Source organism: Nannospalax galili, unplaced genomic scaffold (genome assembly GCF_000622305.1).
Source record: "Nannospalax galili isolate Female #2095 unplaced genomic scaffold, S.galili_v1.0 scaffold390, whole genome shotgun sequence".
Taxonomy (NCBI): Eukaryota; Metazoa; Chordata; class Mammalia; order Rodentia; family Spalacidae; genus Nannospalax; species Nannospalax galili.
Window position 1 is genome coordinate 4,226,672 of NW_008330777.1, and position 13,301 is coordinate 4,239,972.

Genomic DNA, 13,301 nt, shown 5'->3' on the forward strand with positions numbered 1-13,301 from the left:
AGTCTAATTAGTGCTGCCCATATATGGGTGTGAGGCCCTCCACTGGAACAGCCCACCAGAGGTTACACCCATGCAAAAAACAACTCTCCCTCCCCTAGCAGCTGTAAGTATCAATAGCTATTCAGGGAGCTAACTGGGAAGCACTTTTAAAGCATTAGGTTTGGTTTTTGTGCCCCCGCCCCCCCCAGAATGCTAGAATGTTGACTGGCTTGATCTGCAGGCAACCACTGATGCTCTTAGTTTGTGAAAGCAGTGATCCTGTCATGACCAGAAGACACTGTTTCACTCCAGCCCTCCTCTACCATTGGATTTTTTGATAAATGGATGATAAGTGTCTTATGGGGCTGCTGTAGTGAGATGCATGTGCATTTGGGGGAGGGAAATTTGTCCAGCTGTTCATCTCTTTTCTCACTCTTAGATTAAATATCCTTGAATATACTTCAAGCCCTCAAGTTGCTATTGCGCATCAATCTTTATTTTTACTTATTCATTTATATTTATTTTTAGGCTAGCATATAGTTTCATCATGACATATACACACATGCATGTATTTGAATTATGTTATAATTTACATAACCATTTAGTTATATCATTTATACATAAATCTACATACTTCTAAACTGAAGTATATTTGCCTCTTAGAAATTAATATCACTTTGTTCTTAAGTTCTTCCTAGAAAATTAGCCAGACTTTCTGTAAAATTAGTGTAGACATTGGGCATAATTCTATCTGATTTTTGTGTGTTTGGCTTGACACTTGTTAAAGAAAAATGAGTCCATGCCTACCCATGTCACAGAGAAATCCATACTGCTTCTGCTCAGCTCCACCTAAGCATGGGGGCAGGCTTTTCAAGTTTGGTCTCTACTCAAGACATCTAAGTATTGGTGACGCTCTTCTTTCATGGCTATGTGTCCCCAGAAGCTCCATGGTGATCATTCTCAGATGGTATTAGTGGAGGAAACGACACAGAATCCTTCTTTCTCCTCATTTGCATGATGGGAATTTTGAATCTCAGTCTTTTTTTGAGAAGGCTTCTTCTCCAATCTAGTTATCCTCTTCCCTTTCCCCAGACCTGGGCTTTGTCCTTAAAGGAGAAAAACTAAGGTTTTCATATTCATTGACTGTTTTTTTCCCTTCTTCTTCAGGGTGGGCTGAGATTGGTGTAATTGTGCTTGAGGTAAAAATTAGACAAGTGGGAAAGTCAAATAAACCAAGTGATGTTTGACTGATATTTCAGGACAGGCACACCATGTTCGCATTAATGTTCAACATTACCCATGAGGCAAGAATATACACACATGCATAAAAGTATACATTTGGTAATAATGTAACTTAATGTATGATGATTTAGAAGAAATTTCAGTTTTTACAACACTCAGTTATGTTAAACACATTTAGTGGCACAGAGATTGGGTTGAAGTAACACCAATCTCATCATAAAAGCTAATGATTCTTTAAAACATCAGTGAATATATTGTCATTTCTATACTCAATTTTATGACATAAAATTAGCAAAAAAATTACTCTGTTTCAGGTCTGGTTCTAAACTAGTTTTTACTTTAGTAAATATTGTCTCCATTATAGGAAATCATTTAAGAAGATGGGAAATTCTAGTATAAAGTTAAAAGGTCTTTGATTTCTTACTGAGCTTTATCTTATTTTCTCTTTTTTGTAGACACACTTTGCTGGTGAAATTAAAAAAATTTCTAGAACAGAAAAATGTTGTATATCTTTGAATTGTTTTTTTTTTTTTATGCAGTGCAATTAGAGTGTCATAATACCAGGCTATTAGTTCAGATAAAATTCTTTTTAAAAAATATTTTATTTTATTTTATGTGTATATGTCTGTGTGTGCATGTGCGTGCATACATGTATGTATGCGCACATGAGCTGTCTGCTATGGTACCTATATGGAAGTCAGAGAACAACTTCATGGGTTTGGGTCTCTCTCACTATGGGTTCTGGGGACTAAACTCAAGCCAGCAGGCTCTTCTGGAAAGCATTTTTTTTTTTTTTTTTTTTTTTTTTTTACACAAAGTGCTACCAAACAGTTAAACACAGAAGAGCCATCTGGAAAGCACTTTTACCCACTGAGCCATCTCACTGGCTCTGATACAGAGAAACTTCTTGTGTTTATTGAAAATAGATTGTATCCTGGAATGTTAGGCTGGAACTCATTTAGACAAATTTCTTATAATTTGAAGACCAGTAGGCTTAAATCAATTTTCTATCCAGTTCTACTTCATATGTAAATAAATTCACACATTTGCATGCATGTGTCTATGTACATATTCATATACATAAATATCTGTTTTCATTTGTACTTGTATAGTTTGCATTACAAATTACATAGTTTAAATGCATATGACATATGCTAAATTATCATAATTATTTTTAAATATAGTTTTTACTCTATTAAAAGTGATTAACTTTTAAATGCTCAGTATTTATGGGTATTTTTTATTAGTAAATGACTACTGAAATTTTGAAGACCTATGACAATTTATAATTCTCTTACTTGTTCAACCAGGTCTTGGAGAAGGGCCGTACATGATGGCAAGTTATGGGCAGACTGGCCTTGTTTTAGGTGCCAATATGACCAGCAGAAGCATTTTCTCTTTGCCAAGAAGTAGTGTTCATGGCAATTTATTTTTTAATTTTATGATCACTCCAGGCCTTTTCAAAGAGAAGACATCATGTAAGTATAATTGAAAATGTAAATTTAGTTATTCATGAACAATTCAGCAAGTATTAATTGGAAATCTTATATGCTATAACCTTTTATTAATTCACCAGAGAATTTTTAAAATTCCCTTCGACATTTGAAGCAGCTGCCTAATATATAAAATCATTTGCTTATCTATTGGCATTGTTATATTAGCACTGAAAATATTTGGGTTTTTGGTGATAAGAAAGTCACAAATTCAATTTTTATACTATGAACCACAGAACTTGCTTTGTAATTTTTGAAAGACAATCAAGTAATTCCTAGAATTTAAAGATTTTAATGTCAGATTAATGTGAAAGAGAAGAATTTGACTTGACATCAGATAAGTTGAGTATAAGGTGTATGTATCGTAGTGTAGACAGGCACTGAAATGGTCTTTTATGCCATTTGATCTTGTCTGTCCTGGCTCACAGATGTCCAGGTGCTAGAACCCAGCCTGAGTTTATTGGCTTGAACTAGCAACTGGTATAAAAATGTCTGGTACCTGCTCTGGGTGCCTTTTCTTGGCCATTGGTACCAAGCTATATTTTCACTATACAGACTATGTAGAATCATGCTTCTTCTAAAAGTTCAGGAAAGAAAAAAAACCCGCTCTGGAATAAGTTAACCTGGTACAACTCTTACTTTTCTGAGAAGTCTGCAAATTTTCTAGTTTAACTATATATATTCTTTCTGGTAAAATGAACCCTCTGTGTTCTGAAAATATCAATCAGTCTGGTTTATTTTATGCTCGTTACATATGCTTTTCCTCATACAACATTTTTTATTTTATTCATTTTTCATTCTTTCAAGGGACTTGCAAGACTTTAGGACAAAACAAAAGCCTTTGGAAACGTTGAAGTTGATAGAGTTCTTGATTTTATGATTTATAGTAACTGTCTTAAAAGAAAGATAGTGTTTGCTGAATAAAATCAACAAAAATACCTTAATGAGAAGCTTTTATAGCAGAAATCTCACAAATACAAAGGAAAACTTCAAAGCATATTAACAAAATAAAGATAATACTTATCCATTTCTTGGTACATTGCCCATTTGACCATGTTTTGGGAAATAGACAATAATATTGAGTGGATAACATTTTCTTGATGTAGTAAAATATCTCAGAATTATTTTTCATTAAGAACCCAGTGATATAAAAGTGTAGTTGGTCACACACTTAGCATATATATATTTATTATTATATTTATATATATTTATTTATTTTTTGGTCTTTTTGAGACAGGGTCTCCCAGTAGCCCCAGGACTGGAGTCCCAGCTTGCCTGGAACTCACTATGTAGACCAGGCTTGGCCTTGAACTCACAGAGATCCACCTGCCTCTGCTTCCCTAGGGCTGGTATGTAAGGCATGCACTACCATGGCTGGCCCTACTTGAACCCACAGAGATCTGCTTGCCTCTGCCTCCCGAGTGCTGGGATTAAAGGTGTGTACCATACACTTAGTGTATTTTTATATTAGCTCATTCCTTTTTATCACATAACATAGTTTGTAGGTTTTATATGTGAAAACATTACAGCTTCCAAATAGAAATATGTTCAATTTATCAATTCCTTCTATGAAACTAAGTTCTGGGATCCTCTTGCTATTTCTTTTTTTCCTCCAAGGGTAAAATAAATTAATAAAAAATTGAGCTTGGTTATGATTGGTTTGGGGGGATTTTATTCTTATTCACTATATTTAAAGCTCTGCTTTTTAATTTTTGAAATATCATGATTCATTTCTGACACGTCTGAGATTGACATTAATTTTCATGACAATTACGTTTCACTATTCTTCAACTTTATAAGTGGATTTTGTGGTGCCTGTGCCAGTGATCTGCCTTCTCCAGGGAATTGTTAAAATACTGCTCTGCATTTTACAGCATTGGCTCTTGTTTCCTTGGAATCTGCTGAAAGGCCAAACTACTTTCTCTTTGTCCATGACAATGATACTCTTAGCTTGGAGCTGTGGGAGGCAAACTCAGCATTTCAACGGAGAGCAACATTCTTCCAACACCAGAGCCTCTGGATTCCTGGTTACAGTGCATTTGAATTATATAGCAAGAAAGGCTTTTTCATCGTTTTTAGAGATTCTAGTGTCAAAGCATTAAAATACGATGATTCTGAAGAATTCAAGGAGTCAAGCAGCTTCAGCATAGAAGGTCAGTTTTCTAAGAGAGCACAGATGCCTTACACTATGCAGAATGTCTAACAGAAGCTCATGTTAGTTATTTACTCTGTTTAAGTAGACAGCATTATATGGTCTTAACTAAGTACATTGATGTAAATGGCTTAGAACAATCCTCAATAACTTTAATTCCCCCTATATTGCTCTCAGTACTTTTTAGCTTTTGGCATCACGTCTTAATTCACATCTCATAAAATATGCTTTAGTGTTTGTATCTATTTTTTTCTTTCCTAGAAGGCAACTTTGGATGAATTTAATTTTTTTGGAGGGGGGGGGTCTTTTTTGAGACAGGGTCTCCCTGTAGCCCCAGCTGTTCTAGAACTCACTATGTAGATCAGGCTGGCCTTGAACTCACAGAGATCTGCCTGCCTCTGCCTCCCAAGTGCTGGGCTTAAAGGTGTGTGCCACCATGCCCGGTCAAATGAATCTAATTTTTAAAGTTACTGAAAATAGATTTATCTCTGTCTTTTGAATTCAAGAGTGTGTCTGGCGTTATTGACCACTGGAAAGTTTCCTTAACTCAGCCTAAGTCTGATATTTTTCTAAGAGAAAGCCTTCAGGGTCTGGAGCTAAGGAAATCTGGATTTCAGAAAGCAATCTTCCTCTCTTTATGTGGTGTTTAAGTCATGCTCTATTTTCAAAATCCAACAGCTTGATTTCTGCCTTAAGTCTACCAAAGGAATTGCTCCATTCTAACTGATCCCCCAAATAATTCAAGATAAGCTATTTATTTGCCTTTTCTATTGTATATGCTTCTGCAAACTTCTCTAATGGAGATTCCAAAAAACTCAACTTGAATTTCAGAAGTGCCCCTATTACATAAGTTCCTGTGTTCAAAGTTTCGAAGTATGGCAGGAGGTTTTGAAACCCAGCTTTCAGAAATCTATGTGAGTGTTCTTACTCTGGCAAGGGGCAAAAAGTGGGGACAAAGATCCCTACTGCTTCCACTACTTGCATTCTTGCAGAACATATCAGGTCAAGCAATTTTATCACTTTCCTATAGGCAATGAGCGTCTACAGAGCCTAGGATCCATAGTGAGCCAGTGTCTAATGCTTAGGAGCTGCCTAGGGAAAGTGGCATCTTGTCTCAGCATGCCTCAGATGTACTTTACCTGAGATCTCGAGCCACAGAACATTGCACTCTGGACTTTGCATTCTGGGAGCCATCCACGTCACTGAGCACAGACTTTTCAGAACACCCTGACTTGGGAAGAAGGAAGACAGGGCCTCTGATAGTTTGTCTTTCTTCTGGGACAGGACATTCTCAGAGCATTCTGTAGTTATTGTAAGAAGTGCAAGTAGTAGGTAGACAGCTGAATTAGTCAAGGTCATTGGGGTAATGTCCTCTTCCTTTGTGCTTTTGTGAAAAGTCACTAACATGCCTATATAACATTGTACAGAGTAGTGTGGTCATTCTACCTGAATTATTTGAACTTAAACTTAATAAGCCTCTATTGTCATTTCAATTCAGAGCTCTACTCTACTGGAACCAGCTCTAGCAGCCTCACTTGTGATCCAGAGAGTAACGGCCAATGGCATTTCCGCTATCTTAGACACTAATCACTGGAGGCTTCTTCCACTGAGGAAACTTTTCTGGTCTCTTCTAGCTCTGGGTCCATCTAGGCTCTGGATATACAAATGCTGTCATAAACAATTCATTTTCCTTGCCATAGTTTAGAGTTAAGGTCTGTTCCCAAGTCCCACACACATATCTACATCCTGAATTTTCTCCTTTGTAGAGTTCTCTTTTCCAAAGATAATTACAAACTGACTTAGAAGGACTTCCCTATGGCGTGGGAAGGAGAATGTATTGCTGAGTTTGCAGAGGGAAAGTCTTTAATCAAAGGCTGTTCTATAACTACAAACATGTATCATTCAAATCCACTGATTTATACTTTTGTATTCAAACAAAATTTGTTTTGTATGAGGCAATGTGCTAAGTTCTGTGTAAAGTGATGGACCATTCTCCCTAGACCTGAGGTCTTGAGACATGTTTGGTCTTGCCATTTTCCTTGTTGTTAAGTTGGTTGTTTTAAGCTCCATTAAAATTTTTTTTTTTAGATTGAAAATAACATTTTCTTAGCAAAATTTGTAGCTAGGATAAAATAGAATAAAATTACTTTATAATAATCAATATTCCTAATTACAATGCTAGAAAAATTGACAAAAACGTCACTAAATATAGGAGAAATAAAAGTCTTAAAATTGTTGGAGGCTAGGTTTACACTTATTCAACTTGAATATTACATCCTCTGGCTACCAAGCAATTGCAATGTTTTTATATTATAGTATTGTCTTTTATATCATATTATGGTGAACAAGAGGCCAATTAATACAAGGGGTTCATATTCAAATAACAGTATAAAGATTGTTACAAGTATGTTTAAAATAACCACAGACATAAAATTTCTGAGACTTCCTGAGAATACTGATTTATTGTCCCTGAATCTCAAGGAACAACATGCCAGAAATTTGAAAATACTAAGAAACTTGCTTCTTTTCACTGTTTGCTATAATTCTAAATGTACCACTGTTGCTGAATAAACAAACTTGTTTTAAAATAAAAAAAGCAATAAATAAATAAATTAAATAAGCAATAATAAAAAAATCATTAGTTTTCAAGCTGTGTATTTAAATACACATAATCTCTATTTTATTTTATTTTTCTCAGAAATCCAGGCAGCAGTGCCTTACAGGAGAATGTGTGAGTGGAGATATGAACCCTGTGCCACGCCTTGTTTCAAAACATGCAATGACCCCGAAGCCCTAGCTTGTAAATTCCTTCCACCGTAAGTAATATTTGTCCGTAAATGTGCAGATTCCAGGAGTAATAGATTCTGTTCTGAGTGAATTTTGTTTCAGGTTGGAAAGTAGCCATTCTTAAGAAAATTTGTTTATGCTATATACTAGTATATGTATTGATTTAATGTTAATCTGAAATTGCTATTGGGGCTCTATTATGTGCAAGTAATTCTGCTTGCTGTTAGGGATAGGATATGAACAGAATAGACAAAGTACCTGTCCTGGGGGTGGGGGCTACAAAACAGTGGGTTGAAACAGAAAATAGCCAAAAGTGCATACAGAGAAGTGCCATATTATTAGATGGTGCTATGTGTTATAGAGAAAATAAGGGTAGGTGAAGGAGACCAGTGTGTGTGTGTGTGTGTGTGTGTGTGTGTGTGTGTGTTGTTTAACTGGGGGTCAGGAAAGAATGCTTTGAAAAGTTGGCGTCTTATCAGAGACATGAAGAAAACCAGGGAATTTGCCCTGTGGATTTTGCAGAGGGGTCTTTTGATCTGAGACCTAAGGTGCTAAGGTCCTATGGTAGAAATGTGGTGCATTTGAAGTTCAGCAAAGTTGTTGGAGCAAAGTGAACAGAACTGAGAGAGGTAGGAACTGAGATCAGAGAATCACTGTGGCAGGCCAATCACACAGAGCCTAGTAGCATGTTGAAAGGGCTTTGTAGCTTACTGTAAGACAGATAGGCTTGATATATTTTGCACAAAGAATGGAAATGTCTATTTATGCTTAAACAGTGTTCCTTGACTATTGTGAGAAATGGATGGTGGATACGGAAGAGGAAAGGGCAGAACTTGTCAGTTATGGAGCCCAGAAGAAGGGATGTGGCCACATTGCCATCCTTGGAATCGAGTCCTGAGAGGGGATCAAATGCTGGATGTATTTTAAACTCAGGTTGATGGATTTAATATGAAATAGGAAAGAGGAGCTGAGTCCTTAAGCATGACCTCAGCCTCCACAGAGTGAAGCCATGTGAATTTGCACGGTTACAGTGTTGGTACAAAGCACCACTCTCCCCTAAAAGGAGATAAGAGACAGTGTATTCTGAAGCCGAGTGAGTGCCCATAGCTTGGGAACACTAAGGTTGCCCAAATACCATGTTACAACATTGAAATGGTTTTATAAAGTTTCTGTAGTTATAGAAAATAAAGTCACAAATAAGGGCATTTTCAAATATACTGATGGGGACATTAGGCAGGCAGGTTACAGCAAAGTGGAAACTATTTGCTATAAGCCTCTGATGACATTCCTAGCTTTGAGGGTAACGGAAGCTAGTGTGAATGTTAGTACTTTCCTGAAGGCTTTACTTGATAGTCACAAAGATATTAGGTCAGACACACAGGTAGGCTATTAAGGGAGACTAAAAGTAGCCCAACATAACTTGGCTCTGGACTGTAATATCCAGCTCTCCATGTCCAGTCATTCAGCCTTGTAGAACTTTTAGCATAGTTAAGAGTTTTTTTAGTGGCTTTTTTTCCTGGAAACTTCAGTTCACAGTAGTCAATACTCATCAGTTATCTGCTGTATCAAACCATTTGACCCTATAGAAGACAATGTTGCCCTCTGCCAAGAAAAGGGCAATATTAGGAGGAAAGGCTCAGGGGAATTTAGCTCTGAGGATATTAAACATAAGACTGAAAATTAATCATAGGCTTTGGTAGCCTGGAGACTAGGAAGAAGCTGAAGCAGAGAGTGGAAACTGCTGTTATAAATAAGGAGTTTCCTGTGAAGGAGAAAAGGAACGGATACACAGTGGGTGGAAAATTTTGGAGTCATTTTATACTAAAGAACTCTAAGCTTCTTATCTATGGTGAACACTGGTATTGTGAAATGCCCCAGGCATGGGAATAAGGGAGACCTAGGCCAACGCTAAGGAACTCTCAGTCTTTCATAAGGAGATAGAAACAAACGCTGGGCAAGGCAGCATAGTGCAGTGAGGGTTAGAGAAACAACCATAGCGCCCCAGCATTTGGATGGCGTTTCCTGGTGCTGTCCTAGGGTAATCTCATGATTGCTCTCATCAGAGAAGACCAACCTCGCAAGTCACAGAAAAGTCACTCAGCTCTCCCCAGGCCACACACTTTGTAGGGAAGGGAGATGGTCTGAACCATTGTGTCCTGTGCTTCAAGCAAGTGCTGGGGGAGTAGAGGAAGGAGGTGAAATTCCCGTTTGTTTTCTTTATATTGAAAACAATCTCGTTTCTTTTCCCCTGAAAAAGCAGCCTTTTCCATTTTGCAACTCACAGTCACCAATCTATTTCATGTCCCTTCTGGTGGCTGAAAGAAACAAGATCACAGGGGAGGAAGTGAGCAGAGGGAACAGGAAGTGAGAAGAGGACATACCCGGCCTGGCTGTTACTCAGGGAAAAATTAGCTATATTGTGAAACGGTATTTGGCACCCTTATTACTTTTTGTGGCACAGACTCTGGGGTCACAGCCCAGCTCCCCAGTGATTCTGGTGTGTTATCTTTAGTTGGCCTTTCTTTTTTTTTGGGGGGGGATGGTGGCATGGGTTGGAGTGCCTAGACAATGCAGGAGGTAATTTGTCCCTGCCAAGCTGTTTCTTATTGCCACTCATCCCTTTCTTCTGTTCCTCCCTCTATGCTGAGGTATCTGCAATTCCTGAATGTGGCCCAAGTGGACACACACACCGTGCTGAGCTTTAACCTACCCCTGTGTCCCACCTCCAAGTGCCCAATTGCACCATCATCTTGTTCCAGAAGATTTGAGTTTCTGCCACCAAACAATTACTAAAAACAAAAATATTCCAAGAAAATGAGAGTCATTCATTAGAAAAATATGCAAAGTAGCATATTGCAGAGTACAAATGTAAATACTTTTATTGTTTGGCTTTTATAAGGACTCTCTGCATCTGATGCCATATATATCATCTGGAAGCTGAGCACATTATTAGTTATATGACAAGATGAAGAGGAAGCTTCTAGGAGTGACTGTGAAGTTACTGATAAAGGATAAAATGATGGTTTTGGGACTATTTTAAGGGGATGTGTTTGGTTTTGCCTGGCACAAAATAATTATTATATAAAATGGATAATGACTTAAAGACTACTAGCTGTAGTCTTTCCAATCATCTAATAACTTTAATTTTTTTCTTGCTGCTTGATAAAGTTTACAGTAGGATTAGTTAACGTGTTATCAGTTATCAGTTAAAGTGTTATTTTTCAAGTTCACTGTGTGAAATAAGAAGTTGATCGCATATAAGCTAAGCTCATATTTTAAAGGAACCATTGTGAGTGAGGTGTTGAAGAGGTTGTTAACTATGCCTCAGTAAGCCTTGTTCAGTGGGAGAGAAAAGAGCACTGCTTGATTTTAGTGTTCCCTGGATTTACTTCACAAACACTGCCCTCTGGTGCTGATGCTGACCTATCATGTCAAAGTAGTTCATTTTTGTTCTGAACAGAAAGAATTGAGCATCTTAGTATAAATTCTTTATTAACAGATGAAGTAACTGGAAATGTTTTGAAACTATTTAAAATATTAGCATAGCCTGCTGTTGCATTGGAGAGGCAGAAAATCAGCTATTTTGCATTAATTCTCTGTGGCATCTGTCAATCTAATTGTTAGACTTGACTGTACCGGAAAAGTAACATTTCTTCCAATCAGGATAAACTGGACCTAAGCTTCAATTGGAAGGAAGGAAAATGTAATCTTAGTCAAACTTTGGCTTCATTCTTGGGGAAGAAGCATGTTCTGGATGGTCTTTCCTGGTTTGAGCTCCAAGCCTATGTCCCCAAGCCTATGGCCTCTTGAAATTTTCAAGACTGTCATTTGACTTCTGTGCCACATGCAAAAGGTGGGGATCCTTACCAAGGCCTCATACTCTGCAAATGGAAGCTGGGCTTCCTTTGGCTCATAATTACAACCGTTTCCTCCCATAGCGTTGTCATGAATTTGGACACAGATCCTGAGAACTGGGGCCCCCATTACTCCCTCTCCCTGTGTTCAAACACCTACAACCTTGTCCTGACCCACCTCTTTCATCTACGATCTCAAGTTTCCTTTCAGGGAGTTTGGGATTGAATAATAGGCAGGGAAAGCCACTGTAGATGCTATATTGTCCTATAGCCCTCTTCAGGGCAATAATAGTCAAATGGCTATTTAGAAACAGAAATAAAGGTAACAGTGTAATTGGTATAGCTTAAAAATATCAGGCCATTCCTCTACATTTCCACCCACTCATATAACATGGGTTTCATGTGCCTTTAAAGTGAGTATATATTTTAAATTTTCTGTGTTCAAATTCTGCTTGAATCATATCTCTTTATCAGCTTATGATTTTATAAATTTCCTAAGTATAATGTAGTGGTAGCAAACAGAGTTCTCCTGAGTACTTGACAAGGAGGATAAAAGAATTTTAGGGAGACTAACCTTAATTGCAAATATTAAATGCAGATTTTTAATATTTTTTTATTTCTTCTTTTCATGTAAAGAGTTGAAGGGTGCTTGCCATACTGCCCTAAACATATGATCCTTGATGAAGTGACTCTCAAATGTGTTTACCCAGAAGACTGTAAGTGTGAACTGCACTTAATTTATTTGGAAAAATGAAAAGCATGTGTATTTTATCTTCTTTAAGGCAAATGTTTGTGAACAGAACCTTTAGACAAACAGAAACTCATTTCAATCTTCCTTCTGTGGGCCTTTTTTTTCCTACTTTCTAAAACATGTGTAGCTTACTAGTCACGTCTCTCTTTGAGTTTCTGTCCTAAAACAGTTTCCTCGAAGGCAGAAGGCAAAGTACTGTATGTAAATGAGGTGGGTCTTTATTTTACGTACATACAGAGTATCTCTGTTTCTTTATAGGCATACCTGTGATTCCCACAGAGCCAGCATTAATGCCCCCAGGTAAGCTGTCATACCTGGGTTTTGGAGAATTGCTGCAAATTCACACAGTAAAATTAGCATTTTCTAATGTTGTAGGACCCCCAGACTGGGGTACCCTGTGTTCTCAGGAGGCCGCACCCCAATAACTCAGTCCTCAAACCAGAAGATGCAATAGCAAGAGGAATTTTTTTATTTCGTCTATAGACGGCCTTCCACCTTGATCAAAAGGGGAAGTCCAGATTCAGCTTAGAAGCTTGGTTATATAGACAGAAGCCACAAACCACAAACAGCAGTGGGAGGGGGCTAGTATTCAGGTCACAGCAGAAGTGCTTGGTCACAGCAGAAGTGGGAGGGGGATTTTTCAGGTATTTTTCCAGCTTAAGGAAGCATGAAAAGGTCATCTTTTCTTCTCTACAGTTAGAATTATTTTCCTTTTACTTCCTTGTACAGCTTCCCAGAATATAGCCTGGGAGACTTAGTTTCAGTTTACTTTAATCTGGGGGGCTTTGATTTGATTCCATCATTTCCCCCCTTTTTCTTGTAACAAGATTTTAATCTTAAAATCTACAGGTTTTCTGTTCTATTTAGAGCATGGTATTGCTGAGTAAGGACCAAAGCCTGAGTCACTGATAATCGGTCCCTGATGAATTGTAGCAATCTATTGAGTATACATGGTCCGAAAGTTAAAAGAAGGAGAAGAATTATTAGGGGGCCTATTAGGGTGGACACTAAGGTAGTTAACCAGGGGCTTTTATTAAACCATT

The 13,301-nt window shown here is 37.6% G+C and overlaps 1 protein-coding gene across 1 annotated transcript in view; it reads left to right on the forward strand.

Moving 5' to 3' along the window:
• The window catches only part of Otogl (otogelin like), a 168,859-nt gene that overhangs the window by 113,808 nt on the left and 41,750 nt on the right, over positions 1 to 13,301 (forward strand). Inside the window, exons 32-36 of the mRNA XM_029555761.1 lie at positions 2,532 to 2,699; positions 4,589 to 4,867; positions 7,565 to 7,682; positions 12,144 to 12,223; positions 12,517 to 12,558. Of these exons, the coding sequence (XP_029411621.1) occupies positions 2,532 to 2,699; positions 4,589 to 4,867; positions 7,565 to 7,682; positions 12,144 to 12,223; positions 12,517 to 12,558 (687 nt within the window). The remainder of the gene's footprint in view (positions 1 to 2,531; positions 2,700 to 4,588; positions 4,868 to 7,564; positions 7,683 to 12,143; positions 12,224 to 12,516; positions 12,559 to 13,301) is intronic.